At 36.5% G+C, this 23,380-nt stretch overlaps 2 protein-coding genes across 2 annotated transcripts; one reads left to right on the top strand and one right to left on the bottom strand.

The window, feature by feature from the left end:
* Window positions 1–4,262: 4,262 nt before the first annotated feature.
* On the bottom strand, window positions 4,263–14,973 carry LOC105285517 (ATP-binding cassette sub-family G member 4). Its single transcript, XM_026970530.1, has 12 exons — window positions 14,504–14,973; window positions 14,100–14,283; window positions 13,772–13,895; window positions 9,938–10,083; window positions 8,816–8,939; window positions 7,174–7,288; window positions 6,841–6,972; window positions 6,468–6,586; window positions 6,143–6,311; window positions 5,541–5,797; window positions 5,193–5,326; window positions 4,263–4,867 (listed from the first exon to the last, which is right to left on the bottom strand). The coding sequence occupies exons 1-12, from the start codon at window positions 14,724–14,726 to the stop codon at window positions 4,657–4,659; spliced, it is 1,938 nt and encodes a 645-aa protein (XP_026826331.1). The 5' UTR covers window positions 14,727–14,973; the 3' UTR covers window positions 4,263–4,656.
* A 6,703-nt stretch (window positions 14,974–21,676) lies between these two features.
* On the top strand, window positions 21,677–22,295 carry LOC105287218. Its single transcript, XM_011352732.1, has 2 exons — window positions 21,677–21,888; window positions 21,965–22,295. The coding sequence occupies exons 1-2, from the start codon at window positions 21,677–21,679 to the stop codon at window positions 22,293–22,295; spliced, it is 543 nt and encodes a 180-aa protein (XP_011351034.1).
* Window positions 22,296–23,380: the final 1,085 nt, after the last annotated feature.

The following is a 23,380-nucleotide window of genomic DNA, read 5'->3' as shown; positions in this document are numbered from 1 at the left end:
CAAGCTTACAAAACGAGTCTACATCTGTAAAGAAAAATTTAAATTTCTCAAATTTTGCAGGTAATTCGTCTTGCAAGAAAAGGAAGATCTCTTTTCTTATTGTAAAGAACTTTTCTAAACACTTTCCTGCACTGAGCCACCGAACTGCACAATACAGAGGCACATCTGTGTAAATTGCGTTATGCTCCTCCAGAAAGAGTTGAAACTTTCGATGAGAAAGGAATTTTAGACCGCCTTTAATAGTATTAATAATTTTTGTGACAGTTTGCATAGAGGTACACAGTTTCACAATTTTCCCACATAACGCTTCTTGATGAATAATACAATGAATGACTGGGAACTTTAAATCTCGCTGCTTAATTTGACCGAAGAACCCGTTTTTTGAACCTAACATTGCCTTTGCGCCATCAGTTACGATAGCGGAACATTTTAAAAAATCACTATCAAATTTTTGAAGTGTTTGGTTAACAGCTTCGAAGATATCAATACCTTTCGTTGTGCCATGTAGTGGGACAAAATCTAAAAGCTCCTCGACATATGAAAAATTGGTTTGCACGATTCGAGCAAAAATACTCAATTGACTCACATGCCGATTATCGGTGCTTTCATCAAGACATAATGAGAAAAAAAGAACAAGATCCTAATAAAGATTTTAATTTGTTTTGTAGGGAAGAAGCAATATCATCTATTCGCGATTTAACAGTTTTATCACTTAATGGAATGCTAGCAGCTTCTTCAAGAGTCAAAGAATTTCCAAACGACTCCACTGCTGTGATAATGCATTCCTTTATAAATTTTCCATCGCAAAACGGCTTGGAATTTTTCGCGAGAAGATTTGAAATAGCGTAGGATGCTGTAAGAGCTTTTACCGAAGGTGTAGCATTATCGATATGAGAATTCGAACTACAACCTTCTTGATAAACTAATTTTAAACCTTCGATTAGATTAGATTTCTCCTGATCCACATATTTTGAGTACTCATTAAGATGTTTAATTTTAAAATGTCTCTCAAGGACAAATTTTTTAACAATGGAGGGTTGATAACCACACAGAAGACAGGTAGTTTTATTATAAATAGATGCAAAAAAATTTCTTCCCATACCTTATCAAAAGATTGCACGTATCTTCGCTCCATTTGGTCCATTGGTCGATTAATAAGCAATGTCACACTAGTGTATCTCTATCACTATCGCTCTTATGCAAATAGCACCTTTTTCCGTAACGTGGATCTTTAAAGCTCGAACGAGACTCTTACCATGCCCGTTTCGCTGGTGAGATACCGTTGAGAAACAACAGAAGCGATAAAACAATTGCATATCGCACTGTAGGAATACGTGCCTGAAGCCGTGAAATTAAAAGACCCATATTACAAGACCGAAAATGTTACTTGATAATAGTGATAGTGCTACGTGTAATAGCATAAAGATACTACTGCTTATTGTATTTCGTCATCATCTTCATTATCTTTTAGTAATTACATGGTACAACAACGGGTATTGATCTTCTTCGAAGCTGTTACTTAACTCTCCAAAAATTTGATACTGATTTTTCAAAATGTTCGACTATCGTAACTGATGGCGCAAACGCAATGCTAGGTTCAAAAAACGGATTTTTCGATCAAATAAACCAGCGTGATTTAAAGTTTCCTGTCATTCATTGCATTATTCATCAAGAAGCGTTATGTGAGAAAGTTGTGAAACTATGCACCGCAATGCAAACGGTCACACAAAAATTATTAACATTATTAAATATTATTAATGTTAATATAATATTATTATTAAAATTGCAAGATTCTCTTTGAAGAACACGGCACAAATTGTAATTTTGAAAAACATTTCGATATAATTGATTTTAATAAATCAATTTGATACGCGTTTCCGTGATTTTGAAACGCTAAGAAAAGATTCAATACTTTTTAAAACCTCACTTATTGTTCAAATTCAGGAGCAAAGCGTAGAATTTCAGAAAAAACTTTGCGATTTGCAAAGTGATATTTTTTTAAAGGCACGTCTAGAAAAGGGAGTCCAATTTGCACACTTTTAGATGAATCGTATTATCCATATCTTCTGATTTCTCTTTCGACTTTATATGATATCTTACGATTTTACTTTCCTGCCAAGACACATATTTATCATTTTCATCTCTTAGTGGAAGAGGTCTATTGGGAAACTTAAAAAATATGCATCACCAATACCTCACGGGTGATGTGGAAAGTTATTGTCAAAATCAATTATATTACATATTATATCAAAAATGTATATAATAATAAAAAATATATATTTATAATAATATATTAATAATAGAAAATTGAGCGTTTAATTATTTATAAAAATACAAATTATTTATATTTTAATGACAATTTGACGGAAGGTACGACATAGCATACTTTTTATATAGAGACGCTCCTGAGAAACATCGTCAAGCGCGCGGCCGGCTCGCCGCGGCAGCCCGTCGCGGGTATATATCTGTTTAATTTGACTCATGTTTGATTTTAGCAAAACAATTTTAATATATATATATAGCAATGTTTGATACAAAAGTGTTTGAAACTCAAACGCTTTTCCACTTGCGTTTGATAAGTCAAACATTATTTCTGCTTAAATATTTATAATTCAAACACTTACGATGAAGCCATTTTTAGAGTGTATAGGATATTCTAGCAATATTGTGGGAGATATTATAAGAAATAAAATATTATAAGAATATTCATTGAAATATCATTAGAATATTCGGAGTACTTACCAAATAACATACCAATAACATTTAGAACATTCGTGGAACTGTTTATGAATATTTTTTTCGAATATTCTCAGAATATATGGAAATCATGTTGTTAGAATATTCTCCGAATATTTTGTGCTGTATGGGTACTGACGTGACACATAAGTAAGAAACTATTTCATGACAAATAATTAGCTATATGATGGGTATAATATTAGGGGTGTGATTTAGTTTTGAGGGTTTTTTTGCTCAAAAACGCATGTATTTAAATATGATAATGAATGAATACCTTAGTCAAAATATTTTCCTTCGTTTTCTATAACTTTTTTCCATCTTTCTGGCAAGAGATGGATTCCACGACGATAAAATGACTCTTCTTTTGAGTTGATCCATTCGTCGACGAATTTTCGCACTTCTTCGAAATTATGAAAGTGTGTATTCTCTAAAGCGTGTTGCATCGACCGGAACAAATAATAATCGCATGGAGCAATGTCCGGAGAATACGCGGGGTGCGGTAAGACTTCCCATTCAAGCTCTAATAGTGTTTGTTTCACTGATAACGCAACGTGAGGTCGAGCGTTGTCATGAAGAAAAATTACTTTCCGTCGTTTACTCGCAATTGGTGGTCGTTTTTGGTCCAATGCTTGCTTCAACTTGTACAATTGGTGTCGATAACGATCAGCCGTGACAGTCTCATGCGGATTTAACAGCTCATAGTACACTATCCCACCAAATACAGAGCATTACTTTTGAACCGTGAATATTGCGTCTCGGAGTGGATGTTGATGGTTGACCTGGATCCACCCATGATTTTCTGCGTTTGGGATTATCAAAATAGATCCACTTTTCATCCCCAGTAACAATCCGAGACAAAAAACTCTTCTTTTTTTGCCTGGCGATCAACGAAATGCAAATGTTCAAATGGCACTTTCCGATAATTGATGTCGAACCCATTTCCCTTCTTTCTGAATTTTTCCCATTTCATGTAAATGTTTCGTAACTGTTGTACGATCAACATTTAATGCTCTGGCAAGTTCTGAAGTGGATTGTGTTGGATTTTCGTCCAATAATGCTTGCAAATCTGCATTTTCAAGCTTTCTTGGTTGTCCCGAGCGTTCTTTGGCCTTCACATCAGTATCACCACTTTTAAAGCGTCTAAACCAGTATTCACACGTCTTAATTGATGAGGCAGAATCACCATAAGTTTCCACAAGAATTCTATAACCCTCAGCTGCAGTTTTCTTTTGATTAAAAAACAAAAGCAACGCATGTCGAAAATGCTCTTTCGGAAGTTCCATTTTTACGATGATATAAACACGACTGTTATTGCATCTATTGCTATAATGCTACTAAATGTCATGGATAATGTCAACACTGTAAGAAACAACAGTTATCGGAAACAGCTATTGGAACAAACTGACACTACAGCCATCTGTTGCAAAACCCTCAAAACTAAATCACACTCCTAATATTTTAAAAATACAGTGAAGCGGTAAGGAAAGAGGAGACTATAATTATGTGGACTTAAATAAATATAACACTTTTTACTTTTTGTAATTGAAATATTTCTGTATTTCAAATATAATATATGTAAGATATTGCCAGGTTACAGGATAAAGATGTATAAAATTTATTATGCATATATGTCTACGTATAAAATTATAAAATGTATTATACATTTATGTAATAATCTAATACATTCACAAATCTAATGAAAATATTGCCAGTTCATTAGCAGCAATCGAAAATTCTATACTTAAGATATATAAGATATATAATATATTTACTATATGCTTAATACATATTTAATATATACTTATATATACAGATATATAAGTATAATTTAGTTCTTACAAGGAAATACATAACAAATTTAGACTTGCGCACTGCTGGTAATAAACTGGCAGTATTTTCGATACTGTGCTCGTATTAGTTTTATCGCGTCCATACAATCTTCCACCGCAGAAGCAAATATGTGCAGCATCGCGTGATGATGAGTATTGCAGTGAGCGCCATGACGTCGTTCCAAAATTGGCCTTCCTTCATGTCAATATCCGAGAGAAATTTGGTAGGATACCTATAATGGCAGTAAAGTTCTTCACACGGTAGAACAGGGCGGTTCAATCCGTAGATTGCATCAATAAAGCTGCAAAAAGCATCTCGTTTTTATAACGTAAATTTAACATTTAACATTTATAGGATTGTAAATACATCACACGCAACAAATGGAAAGTAATTTTACAAATATGAATATAAGTAATAATGTGTGCAAGGACGAATATAAACAAATCTCTCTTGAATGTTTTTTGAATATAAATATAAATAAATTCTTAAAGTGGCAAGAGATATAAATAGAATCATAAATATTCAACATGTCACGTGTTTTAATTAAATTATACATATCTAAATTAAACATTAAAGTAATATTAAATAATGAATAAAAAATTAATGGGACATAGAATAATCCTTACCCTTCCAGACCATATCGTAGATAACTGACGTAGCTTCCCCATTTTAGATAAGACGGTAGATCGCGTAACGATATTCCAAATCCAGAGAACATCATTAGTGGTACTGCCAATGTTGGTCCAATAAATGTACCATTCTGTAAAATTCAAAATGTCTTCATTACATTTAAAATTTTTAAAAGATTAAACATTTCTAGGAAACATTTTATAATAATACATGTTGTAATAATAGTAAAATACAATTTAGTCACAAAAATGTTTTTTGGAAATGATAATTACATAGATATTGATAATTACATTGATCATATACATCCATTAACGTGATGTTATACAATTATCTATTATACTTACCACAACGTTGAATACAGCGCCTATCATAAAGCCGGTACTTTGTCCTATGAACATTATCAACAAGCTAATGATGAAGAACATGAAGAATCGTATTATTTCCAACGGTTGCGCCGACATGCCATAGACAATTACACTAAATAAGGTGCAGCATAGTATCGAGATTGGCATGTCAATCAGTGTCATTGCCATGTAGAATGCCTTCAAGCTGTACCATCTATTAAAATGCTCCTTTAGAAGAATAGCTATCTGCATTGGAACTGCAAATCATGAATAAAATCTTGTGTTGTTATGTAACTTTCAAAATTGCAACAAAGTATTAAAATGATTGAGTTAGTAGATAATCTCAATATAAGATAAAAAATGGCAATGCCATGATTAAAATGTGAACGTATTACACAATCAAAAATGGTTGAAAACCAAGGAAATTATTTAGTTGAATGTTGACTTGGTTGAATAAATTGATTTGAAGAGAAACAGATAATAAGTTGATCTTTGAAGTGATTTCATCATTCAATACATATTAGTTTTATAGTAATCAGAGTGGAGAGCCACTTTTGTACAATTTATAATGAATCAAACGGAAGCGAATAAAATTCACTTACAGGTTATTATGGTAAGCATCATCGTCGTCATCATGTGATGTATGAGGATAGAAAAGAGAAGTTTGTAGTTATTTAGAACGCGTGAGCCATCAGCGCCCGATTGCCAGAAGACCGATCCAAGCATCAAACCGACAAGTATGTTTACTCCGATGCGCATATGCGTAAGAGTCTGCAATATAAGCACAGTGTGAATATGATGAGATAAAAAGATGTCACGTAAATATTTAAAAAGTTTGTAAGATATATGTCTATTAATGATTAAGAAGTTAAATATATAAATTATATAAATTTATGAATAAATGCATACAAAACGTGTGAAACATGCCGTGTTTTGTTTGGACATGATGAATCTACGTCGAAGTAAAACTTTGATTTGATGAAGAAAATTCGTTGCGTGTAAGTCACCATTCTTTTTCATATGTGAGTTTTTCAAGGAATACAGCTCTGAAAAAAATTAGATTTTATATAAATATTATATGTTGTATATGCATATGTGCTAGAGAAAATGGCATTGTGCTATACTAGAAGCAGGCAACGTGTATTGTTATTACGTCAAAATAAGATTTTATCTAATGTTAATGATCATTGATACGTTTATCCAAAAAGAAGAAGAACATTTTATTTTGTACATTATAAGCTATGAAAGCTATTATAAGAGCTGAAAGAATTAATAATGATGTATTTATCGATTTTTGTACCTGTTAAACTTTCATCATCTCTCGGAGCTTCAGGATTATCGAACGATTGAAAATTTTTCGATCCATTTTGCGATCCAGTTTTTAGTATATCTATTTTATCCTCACCGTGGTCTCCACAGGCAAGCTCGATTACTAGAAACATAGTGATACAATTGTAAATATACAATTCCATTATCACCATTGATCATGGGCGTCCGCAGGATTTTTTAAGATATTATATTTATTTAGTTTATCATTTATAATTAATTCAAAGTGACATAACAAAATAAATAAAATTTCTAAATAATTAATTAGAAATTAAGTTCGTTATATTTGTTATGTTATTATACGTACTGTAATCGGCAGGATTGTGATACATCGGGCATGGCATTCGCATATCTTCAAGATATGGCACTAATTTGTTCGTTGCACCTTGGTACAAGCAACTGCCTTTTGCCAACACGTATACCTGTAAGAACCGTAAATTGTTTATTAATTATAAACATAATTTTACACAATATAATGTTCTATTATCACAAATCTAAGTATAGTGCTTCACGTCAAGTGATTTAACAAGGAAATCCACAACTACAAGGAAGTATATCCTTTCAAGTTTAATGAGTTTGAAATATGTCTATGTATGTATATTACGACATATTTCAAGCTTATCAAGATTATAGCTATGGATTTCCTTCTAAGATTGACATGTTCTCTATCGCGTGATTGGAAAACCGTCCACCACAGTTCATCTCATATCTTTTGTTATTATTTGATATTGATTTGATTGATTGATTATTTGACACTGAAGAGATAAACTTTCTCTATCAATATGGAAATAAAATAGAAATACATATATTTAATTTAATAATAATAATATACAGGGTGTCCCGGGTTTTAACCGACAAACTGCGGGAGCATATTCTACTAGTGGAAATAAGAAAAAATTCTTATATCGAGTTTGCTTAGAAATGCTTTATTACAAAGTTATAAACCAATATTGAAAAGAAATATGAGATAAGTAACAACGGAACATAGTGTAGAATTTGGAAGGTCGAAGATGTTTATGTTATGTGTATTCACATGTATTCATGTTCACTATGTTGAAACGATTCAGTATGATTGTTACTTTCACAACAGTAGCTGTTAGATTTCAATCGTCGTGTGAACTAGCAATTACTATCAGAATGCCAAAAGTGTTTTCAAATGAGGAATACACTGATATTCATTTCGTGTACGGATTCTGTGACGGAAATGCACGAGCTGCCGTACGAGAGTATCAATGTAGATTTCCTAACAGGAGAGTACCAGATAGTTCTGTGTTTAGTAATACCCATTTGCAATTACGTAATTTGGGTTCATTTCGACCTATGAATGAATATGATGATGTTCGTTCAGCTCTAAGACACCGACGACGCTCGGAAAGAATCTTAAATCTTTTTGATAATACTCCTACACAAAGTGTTCGACGTGCTTCAGCTCAACTGCAGATATCACGAAACACTATTTGGAGAACATTGCGTGCTGATGACAGATTCGCATATCATTACACACCTGTACAAGAATGACTTCCAATCGATTATCAGAAACGAGTCGAATTTTGTAACTGGTATGTGAATGCAGTAGAAAGAGACAATCTTTTCTCATCAATGATATTATGGACAGATGAAGCGACCTTTACAAGACGAGGCATATTCAATTCTCATAATAGCCATGTATGGGCTCATAATAATCCACATACTACCAGACAAAGAAACATAATTTTTATTTTTGTGAAAAAATCCGTTGTTACTTATCTCATATTTCTTTTCAATATTGGTTTATAACTTTGTAATAAAGCATTTCTAAGCAAACTCGATATAAGAATTTTTTCTTATTTCCACTAGTAGAATATGCTCCCGCAGTTTGTCGGTTAAAACCCGGGACACCCTGTATAAATATGCGTGCATAATTATGCGTATTTCTTAATTAGGAATAATTCATTGATATTATTACTCACCTGGTCGAACAATTCGAATAGGGACGCACTAGGCTGATGTATAGTACAAATTATTGTTTTACCCTCTTGTGCGAGCCGCTTTAGGAGATTTACGATGTTCGTGCAAGATGAGCTATCCAGACCTCTGCAAGGCAAAAAATGCAAATATAAAATGACAAGCATGAGAATGTTGTTTATAGGTGATTCCCTTTGTTACGTTAATATATGCTGTGATATTAGTTGGTCAATAGTGACACTTATTAATTTATATCTATAAAAAAAAGAAACGGAACAAATCAGATATTTTCCTGCAGTATTGATTTTAAAAAGTAATATATCTTTTTTGGATATATAAATACGCGAATATTTAATTTATTAATACATCTTTTTCTGAACGTTACGCAGAATAAAGTAGATATTCGTCGACATGTTATAAAAGAAGAAACCAAGATACCATGTTCATATAAAGATGTTTAATCATCTTAAAGTTGAATGCGTAAGTTATTATTACAAATGATTAAGATATTAATTATTTAATTAAAATATTAGAATATTTTATTTGATTCTTGACTGTTCAAGAAAGCTTCAAAGTGTATGACAAAGATAGAAAGATCAGGTATCAGTAAATGATACAATCAATGTTTTACTGTACATAACATTAATTATTGTTTCAACGTAATATCATCGCGGACACTGGCAACGTCTGATGGACGGACAGAATTATTATTGTGATAGCTGCAAGCCAACAATTCGTTTTGACATACTGCAGCTACTTTTACTCCCCTACCCCCCTACCCCTGACTACGCGCCAACATATCGTTAGACTTTATAACATAGTGATCTCTTTTACGGAAATAATTAGATGAAAATACTCCATGGTTAATGAAGAATTTGTAATTAATTGTATTTCGTTGTGAAAAAATACCACCCCACGCCAGGGTTCGAACCTGGAACCTCCCTCATTCCGTGCGGGCGTCTTAACCAACTCTACCACTTGGGGCATGTGATGATACCTTCTCACAACGAACGACATAAACACCTTGTACGCGCGGTGTGTGTCAATAACAAGTATAGATATTCGTCCGGTAATTTTAATTCAACGTAATATCATCGTAATATCATTAATTATTGTTATGTACTTACGTTGTGGGCTCATCAAGAAACATCACCATGGGATTATTAACCAATTCTAATGCGATGGACAGTCGCCTTTTTTGACCGCCACTTAATTGGCCGGCTCTCGTGTGCAAGTGCTCGTACAAACCAAGTGCCGTAAGAATTTCTTTAATCTGAAACAGAATAATTAATTCTAATTATATTAAGAGCTGATATATTTTAACTTAAGTAATAATCGTTACAAACTGAAATTTTGAAAACTGTCTTTTACTTTATGAATCTCTCTCGGCGCCATGATAATTGAAAACTAATCTATTTGTTTTCATTTTTCAACGGCGTTAATCATTAACGGGCGGGATAGGAACGGTAGTGGGAAAACGGTGATGGGTATCGCGGCGATCTTCCATCCTCTACGCGAGATGTAAAACCGAGAGAGAAAGCATTATGCGACGTACTTCATTAATGCTGTCCCTGGAACAGCATTCTCGTGAATTGAAAGCATGTTTATAAAAGCTGTTTTAAAACTATGTATGTTTGCCAATCATACATAGTTTCGATTAATATATTACATTTCATTTACGAAAATGCGTTAAAGATGTCAGTTAAGTTGCCAAAGATTTGATAAGATTCTCTGTTTCGTTTGTAAAAATATTATTCTCATAGTTATAAGTGCTATAAGTTGAAATAGGATGTATTTATAAGTATTATAAGTATTATAAGTAATTACAAATAGTTTTTATTTAAATTGTTAAACAAAGTAGATTTAGGAAATTTACAAAGGGGCAATAAGCATCTTTCTAACTTGTCCAATATTATTTATTATGTCAAAGGCTCGTATTCTCATCTTATTTTTAATGATAAATGTAACATTACATGCACTTATAGTGTAACTTAATGTATAGTATACATTACATACTATAGAGATTCTGAATTAATAAATTTTGTCCATAAAGATTTAGTTTTTTTACTAAGGGGGAAACCTGCTTTAGAACGCTGAAAATAAGGTATATTTTACGAATTTGTTTTGGAGAAACTGTACTGCGGATTATTATGAAACTTTTAGGCATTTATTATTACATATTTGAGAGTATGAAAAAATTTTTATTGTTTAAATATATCGCCTGTAGAGGTCGCCCTAGAGCAATCTTCGTACAGTCTCGCCGCCGGCATTGCAAATTGGCGGCCGTTCTCCTACCTCCAAATTTCATCTAAATTGAAAAATTGAAATATTTTCTCATTATTTATGAATTCCCATCGTTGATGAACCAAAGAGAAAAATCTCTCGGCGAAAAATCAACACTGCTGACCGATTTTTATTTTATCTAATGTTTGCATCATCTTCAAAACGCATAATGACCTTCATTAACAACACCGACAGCTATAAAAGCAGCGATTTTAATGTCAATTTTTTTGCCGGAGTTGAGATACTTAGGAGCGAGACGCCAAATGGTAAAGTTATAACTCTCATTAGGCTATCTATATACAAACATTGACTCTCATACTCATAAATTCAGGTAAATAGCTGCATATAAGTTATACGAAGAAACGGGTCTACAGGCGAGACTCGTTCAACGCTCCGAGTATTCGACGCGCAGGTATACGCTCGACGCCCAGCTGCTCTGGGGCCTTTACCCGGGGCCTGAAAATACTACGAATTTTGATCTAAAACATTAGGATTATATTTTTCACATGTATTACTATCGATTAAAAGTAAAATCGATTTTTCGACCTGATAAAGCAGATTCCTCCCTTAAAATAAGAATACGGGTCAAAGTTTCGAAAAGAGAGATGACTTATATATTCAAACATTTATTATAATTAAGATAACCAAAAATTCAAGTCAGCCAGAAAATTCAATGAATGAACGAGAATTCCTTAATCAACTCACTGGCAGTTTATTCTCAAATGTGACACAACGTTTCGACCGAAATCCGGTCCTTTTCAAGTGATATGTCTTTTTCTACAAATATAAAGTAAAATATACAATATATAAAAATATAAAAAAAAATAAAAAAGGAACAATATAAAACGCAAGAGTACAATATAAATAAATATCTACCAACGTACTGGTTGAAAAAGACACAAACAAATCGGTATAAGATAAAGTGACCGAACACAATGAGAACACGCTCGCAAATGACAGTCAGCAAAGTCAAGGTGGAAAGGAGATGTTTGTCAAAATCTGATTGTATATACCGGGTAGGTTCTCCGTGTCTTTTATTTATTTTATTTATTATAATAAAACATTTCTTACAAAATTTATTGTAATGAAATGTAAAAACATTTATTACATTTTATTCAGACCTACAAAGATATGTACCTGTATAACTAAAAACATATATATAGTTTTATATAGGTGAATGAAAGATTTCTTATTTTTTCAATAAAATAGTTAATAAAATAGTTTCAATAGTTTCAATACAATGTGACAGTGTAAATTTATTTCCCCAACGTTGACGTGATCCGGTTCGTCGGAAGTTTATATAACAATAGGAATTTTTTAAATATTTTCATTTTATATTTTTTTTATTGATGTTATTGAAATTATTGCAAATTATCATTAATTTCTGAAACTGTTGTATGAATTTTGAAACTATTATATTACATTATCGAATTGTTGCGCTATAAAATTTGGATTGCTATATTTCGGACAAACGGGAGGTTCTCTCAATTCTGGTCACTGAATTGTGGCCGAAGGAGACGCGGTGTGCGACCGATGTGGACGGGAGCGAGAAGAGAACAGCGAGGTGTGTTCCCATCCGGTCCATAGGACGGACGAGGATAGACGGTGATCAGGGGCGTATGCTCAATTGTATAGAATGTCGATTGATATCGATTCATCGATACGCAAAGAACACATGCGTAAATGACCGACGGCACCGTACCCGGTCTATGCTCGAAGGAGCGAGATCACTGTGTGGCACTCTTTGGATGGCGGTGCTATAGTAAAGTCCTAGTAGAATCCTAGAGTCAGCTCCCGGGGAGTCGGATCGCCGCTTTATAAGATTTTCTCTGAACCGTGGACGGCTTACAGCTGAGATTGCAAAGTTTTAATAACACAAAGCTGACAGAGTAAGAGACCTCCCGTCGTCATTGTGAGTAGAAATAACTTGTACTATTCTGCCTAAAACTAAATTTTTTGTGAGACCTCTATTATTCCGAATTATATAGTATTTGAAGTTCCGTATAACGTTTTTTTATTTCTCAATTATATCCTGTTAATCGGTGTTTTAACAGTCAGTATCGTATAGAAAGGGTCCTCCCAAATATCCACCCCTGAGACCTTATCCAATTTTACTAATTTTATAAAATTAGTTGGCGCCCAGTTATAATGTTCTACTATGTCTCAATAAATTAGCAACCTGATAGCCGCGGATCTGGCCACGTCAGGTGAAGCCGATAAGAAGCTCCCAGTAATTTTTACTTAACGGGAGAAAAGGCTGTCGCAACAATAATAACATATTACATACGTGTCTACCTATTTTTTACCATATTTGCATCTCTTGTACAGTACATATCTCATGTATAATACATATGGAGTAGAGAAAGAAAAAGATCGAGAAGGAGAGAGATGGAAAATTTGAGGAGTATGGGAGTTAACAACTAGAGAAGACTATGAATAGAAAGAATAAAAGCGAATCACGGAGGCTCACCAAGCACTGTATATAGTACTGCGATGATGATTAAAATAATAATTTATTATCTACTATATAATTTAGTAATAATATGATCATGATTTAAATAATAATTTGTTATCTACTATATACTATAATTTACTACTATATAATTTAGTTAAAATAACTTCGGTTCCAATCGGTAATAAATTATTAATTGTTAATTAATTTCTTATTCTAAACGTACAGTCGTTTCTTTTTTATTTTGTGGGGTATCCGCCGACAGCTTTAAATCGGCGGCGATCTTCATATATTCGAGTACAGTGAGTAAAGATTCCAACCGATCCTCCTGTGTAACGTAGGCAGTGTACCTGAAGACAAAAAATAAACGAGGCGTCAACAATGTAGGCGTTCATTTATAAAAACAAACAGTATAAAAATACATTTAGTAATATATAAATACTTTTCTTACATCTTTATATATATATACAAGTATATATATATAAGTTTTCTTAGATATACTATCTACGAAACAATCTCAGATTTGATAAGTCAATTAGTGATTGAAAACTTACTTCCGGAAAGAGTTGAGATCCCGGACATGACCGTTGACAAATATAGTATCATCCACTCCGGTTACGCGGAAGCCAGAGAGTACATCGAATAACGTGGACTTCCCTGTACCAGATGGACCCATCAGAGCGATCAACTGTTTGCTGGGAAGCCTTCTATTAATTCCGTGTAAAATCTCTTTTTTTCCTAGAATTAACAATGCGATGTTACATAATTAGTTTCATTCATATGTATAATTAAATAGTATTTCTATAATTTTTTGTGTAACATCCTGTGTGAAGAAGCTAATATCATAAATCGCACTAATTCGCGACGAATATTTGTGATCCATGTAGAAAAAAAAGAAGAATAAAAAGAAGAATGAAAAGAAGAAAGTAATAGCGTGATCATGATGATCATGATTTACCTTTCCTGAAGCCGAGGTTCACAGTATATGTGATGTTCTCGAAGATTATGTTGATCGATTCTTTGCCGTTGCCGCGTGTGATGCTGGTCGCATCCTGGTCGACATCCTCCGGCAAAGATCGGTCCAAGTCAATCCAATTACACATTGCTGGTGCATCGACCTCTTGTCGATTGATCGCTTCATTACGTCCGTACTTCTTAACTTCAAGCTTTAATACTTCCATTGTTTGTCCTCCCCGTGCACACCCAAGTGATGAGTATATTCGAATTACGTCGATGTGGCAGAAGGCTGCAACAGAAAATTCACCACTGTCATAAATACATGTGTTATATGCTGTCTTAGGATTATACGTTTAAGTACGTTAAACGTGGTCATCTAACAATAAGATAACATTGAATACAACAATAATAAGACCAATTGAAAAATAAGTTACACGTAAAATTATTTATATTAATCATGTTTATACACTTCTACTTATAATTAATAATGCATTATTTAATAATAATAATAATAATACATTATTATCATAAATATTAGCGAGACCATCCCCACCACATGCTACCGAACATGCTACCATGGCGCGACCTGGCATGAAAAGACAGAAGCGGACGGAAGAATCGCGAATAGTCTAGAGAAGGGATCAGAAGGTTCTCGAACAATCTAGAGACTTGATTAGGAGAACTTAGACTAGTCTAGAAAGCGATTCAGATGTTCAAATGGTTCAACTTGTACCTCGTGCCGGGCGGAATTTTTTTCTTTTTTCACTTATCACTGTATTCGTTACTTTAAACCGCTTATTTACACATTCCGTGGAATATTTTCACTGCGCGTGCTTACCCGAATTTGTTATGAGCCTAGTAAGCTGCCGAAAAAAGAATTACTATGGTGCGTAAGTATATAATTGCATTCCTGCGAGTTACTATCACTGCCCGAAGAGAAGGATTAATGAAAATAACGTCAGTAGGGAAGGATAGCAGATTCTAACTCTGGGATCTGAGTGGCTGAGCCAGGGGGGAAGGGAGGGATCGCGGACTATTCGCGAGAGGGGGTTTTCGCGGACCTAACCCACGGGAGGGAGGACCGTGACATGTTTGCTGACCTAACCCGCGGAGGAGGAATGGGGGGGAGCCACGTACGCGATGTAATAGACACCTCATTGTACACAACATGTTTCGCGGGTGACGTGATATCGCGGACCTAACTCGCGGGAGGGGAGGGAGGGTCGCAGTGCATGATGCACGTACATACTTGTCATACGCGATATGATTTGCTATCCGCTGTTTCGCTCCAGGTGTTAATACCGCTGATGCACGTTTTATCTCGCTTTCTATGTTCCTCTTATTGTTACTTACTCCTACTACTGTTACTCGCGGAAGAGGAGGGAGGGTCGCAGCGACATTTTCGCGGACTATTCGTGAACCCAACCGGAGCCACGTGCGCGATGTAATAGAAACCCCCATTGTACACAACATGTGTCGGGGTGGCGGGATGGAATGTGCATGATAGCATTCGTTATTAAGGAACCAATATCCAGCATCTCGGCACTTCTGTTGACCTGAGCCCGCGAGCGCCGTCCGGCTGCTATGAAATCGGATGAGTGGATGTTAAAGCACATCGCGTCCACGTGCGTGATGTAACCGATGCATCCTTTGATGACACGTTTCGCGGTGGAGGGGGTGAAACAAAATGCATATATAAAATGAAGAGCGAATGTTAAAAATATTAGTTGTTCAGTGGACTAAGTTCGATTAGATCTGAAGAGAAGAAGCTAGAAGGAACAATGTGGAGCAAAAGACACATGGAGCAGAAGCGCGATACAGCAACGTGGAAGCGAAGCTAGTAAGTATATTTAGCAATTGATATATGAAGCATGGATTTCTAATAGTTCTACATTATTTCTCCGCAGTGCTAATTCCACAGCGGGCGTCACTTCCGAAGCGCGTGATACTGCAGCATCGCAACCACAACACCGACGATGATGCGTTCGTATCCTAGGAAGAAGATACGCATTGACAACGACGGAACACAAGTATTTAGAAGTTGGCATAAACGTAGGACATGGTCCGAGTTACATGAAGATTGCTGTGGGAGACAAACGAGGGAATGAATTGATCCTCGAAATGGAAACCTGGAAAGGCCTCATAGAACATCAACATTTAATCCAGGAGTATTTTTCCAAAACTGATAAACGACCCGTAGATCCCATATACAGAGTGTTTCCTAAGTAAGTAGACAAACTTAAGGAGGATATTCCTTGGCTTATTTTAAGAAGAAAAGGTCATATAAACATATGTCCTAAACTGCTTTGTTTTCCAAAAAAAAGTATCTGTCATTGTAAATACGTCTTGCTTGACGAGCGTTTCCATTAGCAAGACCGTATACGAAATGCATATCTGCCATTTCGGCGTTTGTGTAATCTACCATAATTAATAAAATTACTAAACTTAATAGGAACTAATAAAGTTTGCGTCAAAGATAACGTGATAGCAGTGATGCCGGATAGCGTGCTTTTGCAGTACGAGTCAACAGCGGTGGGGATGGAGTGGGGATGGTCTCGCGGCGGCCGCGCGGCGCAGTCTGAAACAAGTGTTCACTTGCGGCGCCGCGAGACCATCCCCACTCCATCCCCACCGCTGTTGACTCGAACTGCAAAAGCACGCTATCCGAAAAGTGAACGAAAATAGTGATGTACTTTTTTTGGAAAACAAAGCAGTTTAGGACATATGTTTATATGACCTTTTCTTCTTAAAATAAGCCAAGGAATATCCTCCTTAAGTTTGTCTACTTACTTAGGAAACACCCTGTATATCGGGCCGTTAACTGTAGACTTTATTAAGTATAACAATACGAAGTGTGTTCGGTTTGAAGTAACAAACGTGCGATCAATAATGATGGAAGCTACACTAACAACTATGTTTAATCTCGATAAATGTATCGATTACATGTACAATTGGTTAGTAAGCTGCATCGACCATGTAGATTACAAGTACGAACAGTTCTGTAAGATCGCACGTAGCATTGATAATCCTAACGACATAACCGTTACCATACAAAACAGTGAATACTTCGATGACAAGGAACTTATCGATTGTGAGTTATTGGCATTAGCGTTCTGAAAAAAGAACATTATTGTGTAATGTAAAACATAATATTGTGGAATAAAGTATGGAATAAAATAATATTTACTCCTAATCGTTGTAGTGCACTCCCAGTTTATTCACATAGGTTAGATAAGTATCATAGAAGGTATCAAATGGCGCGAGCACGTTCCGTGTAGCCTCATGAAACATTGCATTATGACATTGAGACACGTGCAACTAAGTTGCACATCTTGGGTAGCCTCACAAGATATTTTAGATGAGATAATGCAATTCTTCAACACGTTGCGTTAGAGTGAGATAAAGATATAGGGTGATAGAGATCATATAATTAAAGGAAACGATATGCAACGCATAGCAGTATACGTGTCGGGAGTTCTGGATGATACATCGGTCACGAAAGTCGAAAATGAAGACACGCACTCAAATAGAACAGGCCATTGTGGCATAATCATTGCGTGTGTCAACTTTGGGTGAATATTTCGCATGGACGCAACAGTGCGATGACTTCATCGAGAAATTGGAAAAACGCAGTCGCGCCAAGCAGCCGCGACTCTATCGGATACAAACAATCCTTAGTGGCTCGAATCGCGCGGCTCGAGGGACTGAAGAAGCGATTAGAAAGACGCTTTATCTATATTGGTGGCGAGTATGCAGGGTGGAATAACAGTGTTGAAGGACTCTCGTGGCGAGTGATAGAGACCGCGTTCGAAAGCCGCATTTTAACCGGTGCTGTGATAAATTCCGGCTATATCGAACCGCGGCGATTCTTGGAAGACGCTAGCATCATAGTGCTCGATCATGTGCAAACATTAATGAATGAACACGAAAGTGTGAAAGTGAATACCATGTTCAATGGCGAGATTGTGGCGGGTGAGAAGATCGCCAATAAGAGTATCAATACGCGAAACCGAGCACTCTTTCGTACGTCCAATCTGAAAGAGTGATTCGCCCAATATGTTTTCGAGCCCACCTTGGCGTCTCTCGAAAAGTTCCAGGAGCGCGACAGTGGATGGGCGTTGTCGCGTATACTGGACCTGACGGTTACATCAACAAGTATAACCCTATGCACGCAGGATGTCATGCCAAAGTACCGAAAGAGATTATGTTGAACAGAGCAGTAATAAACATACAGAGTAACGATAACGCATGTTTTGCGTGGTCGGTGATCGCTACTCTCTATCCGGCTGAAAGCAACGCGGAAAGGACAAACGGATATCCCGATTATAAGTCAATATTAAGACTTGATGGCATTGAATTTCCTATGTCGTTGAAGCAAATAAACAAAGGAGGAGGCCCGATAAGCCACGATTTCGGCCCTCTCTGGATTTTATTGTAAATTATCAGAAACAATTTCTTAATACATAAAACACTAATTAAGCTGTTTTCAGCCTAAACGGACATGTTCAACGTGGTCGTTATCTTGTTTAAACATAGAAATTCGTATTTGTGGGTATTTTGTGCAGTACTACACAACTCGTGAAAATCGTGGATATTATATTGAAAAATCATGAATATCATAATATAATTATGTTTGTACGTAAAATTGATGCTGACAGTGAAACGTACGGGATGCTTGATTCACGTGAGTCCCCTTGCCTCTCACGATTCGGGGTGCTTGATTCACGCTTCGCTCTCCTCAAAACAAAAACTGATCGTCCTCGCCTTCGCTCTCGACAACGATACTAGCCAAAAACCATACACCAACATCATTCCTTACCAACTAAATATTCTTTTGCATAACATATTCCTTACACAAAGTCACTTTTTTTCACCTCATAGATTCAGTACGATAAAAGGTGAGTTCATTTTTCACGGGTTTGCAGCCAGGTATGTGTGTGCTATCTGACCTATTTCACTGCCAGTATCAATTTTACGTACAAACATAATTATATTATGATGTTCATGATTTTCCAATATAATATCCACGATTTTCACGAGTTGTGTAGTACTGCACAAAATACCCACAAATACGAATTTCTATGTTTAAACAAGATAACGACCACGTTGAACATGTCCGTTTAGGTTGAAAACAGCGTAATTAGTGTTTTATGTATTAAGAAATTGTTTCTGATAATTTACAATAAATTCCAGAGAGGGCCGAAATCGTGGCTTATCGGGCCTCCTCCTTTGAGCTTCTGAACAATATATCGATAAATGTATATACCCCACTGGAGAAGAAGAACGAGGAAAAACTCACAGTCGTACCTATACGGCTCACCGATTAGAAGATGGATACGCATGTCAATCTGTTGTACATGCAGGATCCGCTGGACAACGTGGGGCATTTTGCGTACATAAAAAACTTATCCCGGCTGGTGAGCGCCCAACTGGGCAGCAACAAACAAAAAAAATACATTTGCGATCGGTAAGTACAATATTATATTATAATGAATACACTCTCTGGGCCAGATTAAAGTAATTAACAGATCCTTACATTCATGCAGGTGTCTACACTACTTCTCCTCCAACAAGAGATTGGAGGCTCATTCTGTCGATTGCACAAAACTGAACGATTGTGCCATCGTTTTACCAAACGAGGACAAGGGCACAAGTGGCTGCGTTTCGACAACCACAGTAGGAAGGAGCGGATGCCGTTCGTCGTATACGCCGACTTGGAGTATGCATTGGAGAAGAGAGAAACGGAAAAATCCGGCACATACCCATATCACCATCACAAGGCATATAGTGCTGCGTACTACGTGCGGTGTTCATACGACAACTCATTATCCGCGTATCGATATCGTCGCGGCACCGACTGCATTTCGTGGTTTGTCGAAGAACTGAAAGCTCTAGCGTTTCGCGTAAAAGCAATTCTAACCGCTAATGTGCCCATGGAAAATCGGTAATTATTCAGTTTAACGGCCTCACCTCAAAACTCGATGAAATTAGGCTCATTCGACGCGTTTTTGCATAAAACGAAAGGATCTGGCAGAAAAAAAGTGTCGCTCTGCCACGCGAAGCGAGATATTAATCGTTAAAGTTGTCCACTTATTAGGTTAGGAAACCTGTCATACCGACGAAATGTAGTGACACGAGCATGCATGTGCGCATGCCTTTTAGTTACTTGTTGCTAGTAGATGGCTCGTAATTTGAATTTTAGATGTAAAACAAATGAAACGCAAAAATGTTATTGTTATTCCTGAGGTTGCAATTCGCACGCACGATGTTGAGCCTCATCGAATTTGGGCATCTTACGTATAATACAGAAGGACTAGTAGATTTTTTAATACAGCACGGTGTCTTAGCATCTACAATTAAATGTAATAAATGTGGTAACGATATTAATATCGATAAAGTAACATTATGGTACCGATGTAGAAAGAGGTACTCAATAAAGAACAAACATAAGAAACGTGTCTCCGTGCAGTGTGACTTTAAAAGAAGTGCTATGAAAAATACGTGGTTCAACAGAAGTCATCTTGACGTGGCAACAATTTGTAAAATTGTTGTATGCTTTTTAATGTTGCGACATCCGCGTCAAGATGACACACAGGACGAAACTGGCGTCGCGTCGGCTACGATTGTTGATTGGTTTAATTTTTGCCGAGAGGTAATTATATTTTCATATATTTTAAGAATCACATTGTATATTGTTAAATAAGTACGTTTATTCGCGCTTCAGGAATCATATGTGTATCTCACAAACGAATATGTGCAAATACGTGTGATATGAATGAGTGAGAGAGAGAACTTGAGTGAGAGAACTCAAGAGTCAAATAATATTATGTATCCCGGCTGTAGGCTCAACGGATGTGACGATAGTAATCGATAATTCCCGAATGATCTAGATCGATAGATTGATCATACGCCGATCATGTTCGCGATATCCTTTCCACCCAAAGTGAGCTCACTCGTGCTAGAGCCGTCGTATAGCACACACGTATAGTCTTGTCTGAATAAAAGTTACTTTGTCAATTGCAACCTGCTGTTTATTCAATTAAAATCTCAACAGGTTATGGGCCCAGTCCATCGCGACAGTGCGTGAATAAAAGAACAGACAATCGTAAAGGTGCGCGAAAAGTAATCTGGACATTCGAAGCAATTTGTGGTGGTACACGTGTGAGTGGGTGCAATGGCGCTAGAAATCCTCGGCAAAGGGATCACGAAGTTCGACGGCTCGGATTTTCAAACATGGAAGTTTGATATTAAACAATTACTCATCACTCACGGCTTGGAGGATGTAGTAGACGGCACGAGGGAGCGACCAGCGGGAGACGGAGCCAACGCAGCAGTCAAGGCATGGATAAAGGACAACGCGAAGGCGATGAGCTTGATCGCATTATCGTTAGAGAGAGAGAGAGCAGTTGAGAGGGCTAACAACATGTGTGACGGCGAAAGACATGTGGAATACCCTGACTAGGATCTACGAACATCGGTCGGCTTCGGGCAAGTTGCTGCTGCTCCAGAGATATCATGAATACCGGATGAAACCAGAGGATTCGGTAATACAGCATGTGACGAATGTGCAAAAACTAGCCAGTCAGCTCAAGGATGCCGGACAAGAAGTAAATGAGACCGATATAATGGCAAAAATACTTGGATCATTGCCTCCAAAATACAGTACACTGGCAACGGCGTGGGACAGCGTGCCGATAGCGGAACAATCAGTCGGAGTGCTATTAGAAAGACTAATTAAAGAAGAGAACCGGATGTCGGAAGAAGACAGTGCCGCGAGTGCTCTCGCTGCTTGAGTGTAGGCGGGAAGAAAAACAGTGCCGCGCGTGCCGAACAAGACGGAAAAGACAAGAAGAAAAACGGTCGAAGTGCAAAACCGCCTGTCGAGTGCTTTTATTGTAAAAGAAAGGGATTTCGCTCGCGATTGTTATAAGAAGAAAAGAGACAGGCAGTACGAGTCGGGAAGGAAAAACAGTGACAGTTGTGCGTTCACTGTAACATTAAAGAAAAATAGTGAGTTGTCAAGAGGTAATCGCTACAACGGTGAAATCGAAGAAATAATATCTATGGACATGAAGGATATTTGGATCACTGACAGTGGCGCATCGTGTCATATGACATTTCGGCGAGAGTGGCTGACAAATTTCAAGCCCGTACTTGGTGAAGCGGTGTCATTAGGCGACGGCAAACAGTGCAAAGTGAACGGAAGAGGCACTGTAATTATTAACAAGTACATCAACGGACAATGGCAAAAATCCAGGATTGAAGATGTCTTATATGTGCCTCAAATTCAAAAGAACTTATTTTCGGTCGGTGCTTGTGCCAAGAAAGGTTTCCGGGTAACCTTCAACGAACAGAGTGTCGTGCTCAAGAAAAAAAACAAAGTACAGGCAGTTGGTTACAGACAGACAAATGATATTTACAGACTTCTCTTCAAAGTCATCATAAGTGATAATTGTGTTGGAAACGAAGCAAACGTATCAGCCACCACGTTACAAGTTTGGCACGAGCGATTAGGACACATAAATGTGAAGCAGCTTAAGCGTGCAAGCGAAACAGTCCAAGGCGTCAAGATATCCAGCAGCAAGGATTTCTTTTGTGAATCTTGTCAATTTGGAAAATCACACAAACTAAAATTTGACAAAAACGCTGAAAAAGAGTGGATGCCTGGTGAACTAATTTACACGGACGTGTGTGGCCCGTTTTCTGAACCGTCGATCGGAGGAGCCAAATTTTATGTGCTATTCATCGATGAAGCTACAGACTACAGAACAATCCACTTCATGAAACACAAATCAGACGTGATGGAGAAACTAACAGAGTTTAACGAGAAAATAAAGAATAAGTTTGGACGCAGCATAAAAATCATAAGAGCAGACAA

The sequence above is a fragment of the Ooceraea biroi genome, chromosome 6 (assembly GCF_003672135.1).
Source record: "Ooceraea biroi isolate clonal line C1 chromosome 6, Obir_v5.4, whole genome shotgun sequence".
Taxonomy (NCBI): domain Eukaryota; kingdom Metazoa; phylum Arthropoda; class Insecta; order Hymenoptera; family Formicidae; genus Ooceraea; species Ooceraea biroi.
This window is presented reverse-complemented; position numbering and strand designations above follow the sequence as displayed.

Coding starts and splice junctions, on each gene's coding strand:
- LOC105287218 (XM_011352732.1), top strand. CDS start 21,677: ATGGCGCTAGAAATCCTCGGCAAAGGGATCACGAAGTTCGACGGCTCG. Junction 21,889..21,964: donor ATGAGCTTGATCGCATTATC/GTTAGAGAGAGA, acceptor TACCCTGACTAG/GATCTACGAACATCGGTCGG.
- LOC105285517 (XM_026970530.1), bottom strand. CDS start 14,726: ATGGAAGTATTAAAGCTTGAAGTTAAGAAGTACGGACGTAATGAAGCG. Junction 8,940..9,937: donor TTTCTTGATGAGCCCACAAC/GTAAGTACATAA, acceptor TTTGCCTTGCAG/AGGTCTGGATAGCTCATCTT. Junction 6,587..6,840: donor AGATGATGAAAGTTTAACAG/GTACAAAAATCG, acceptor AATTTTTTTCAG/AGCTGTATTCCTTGAAAAAC.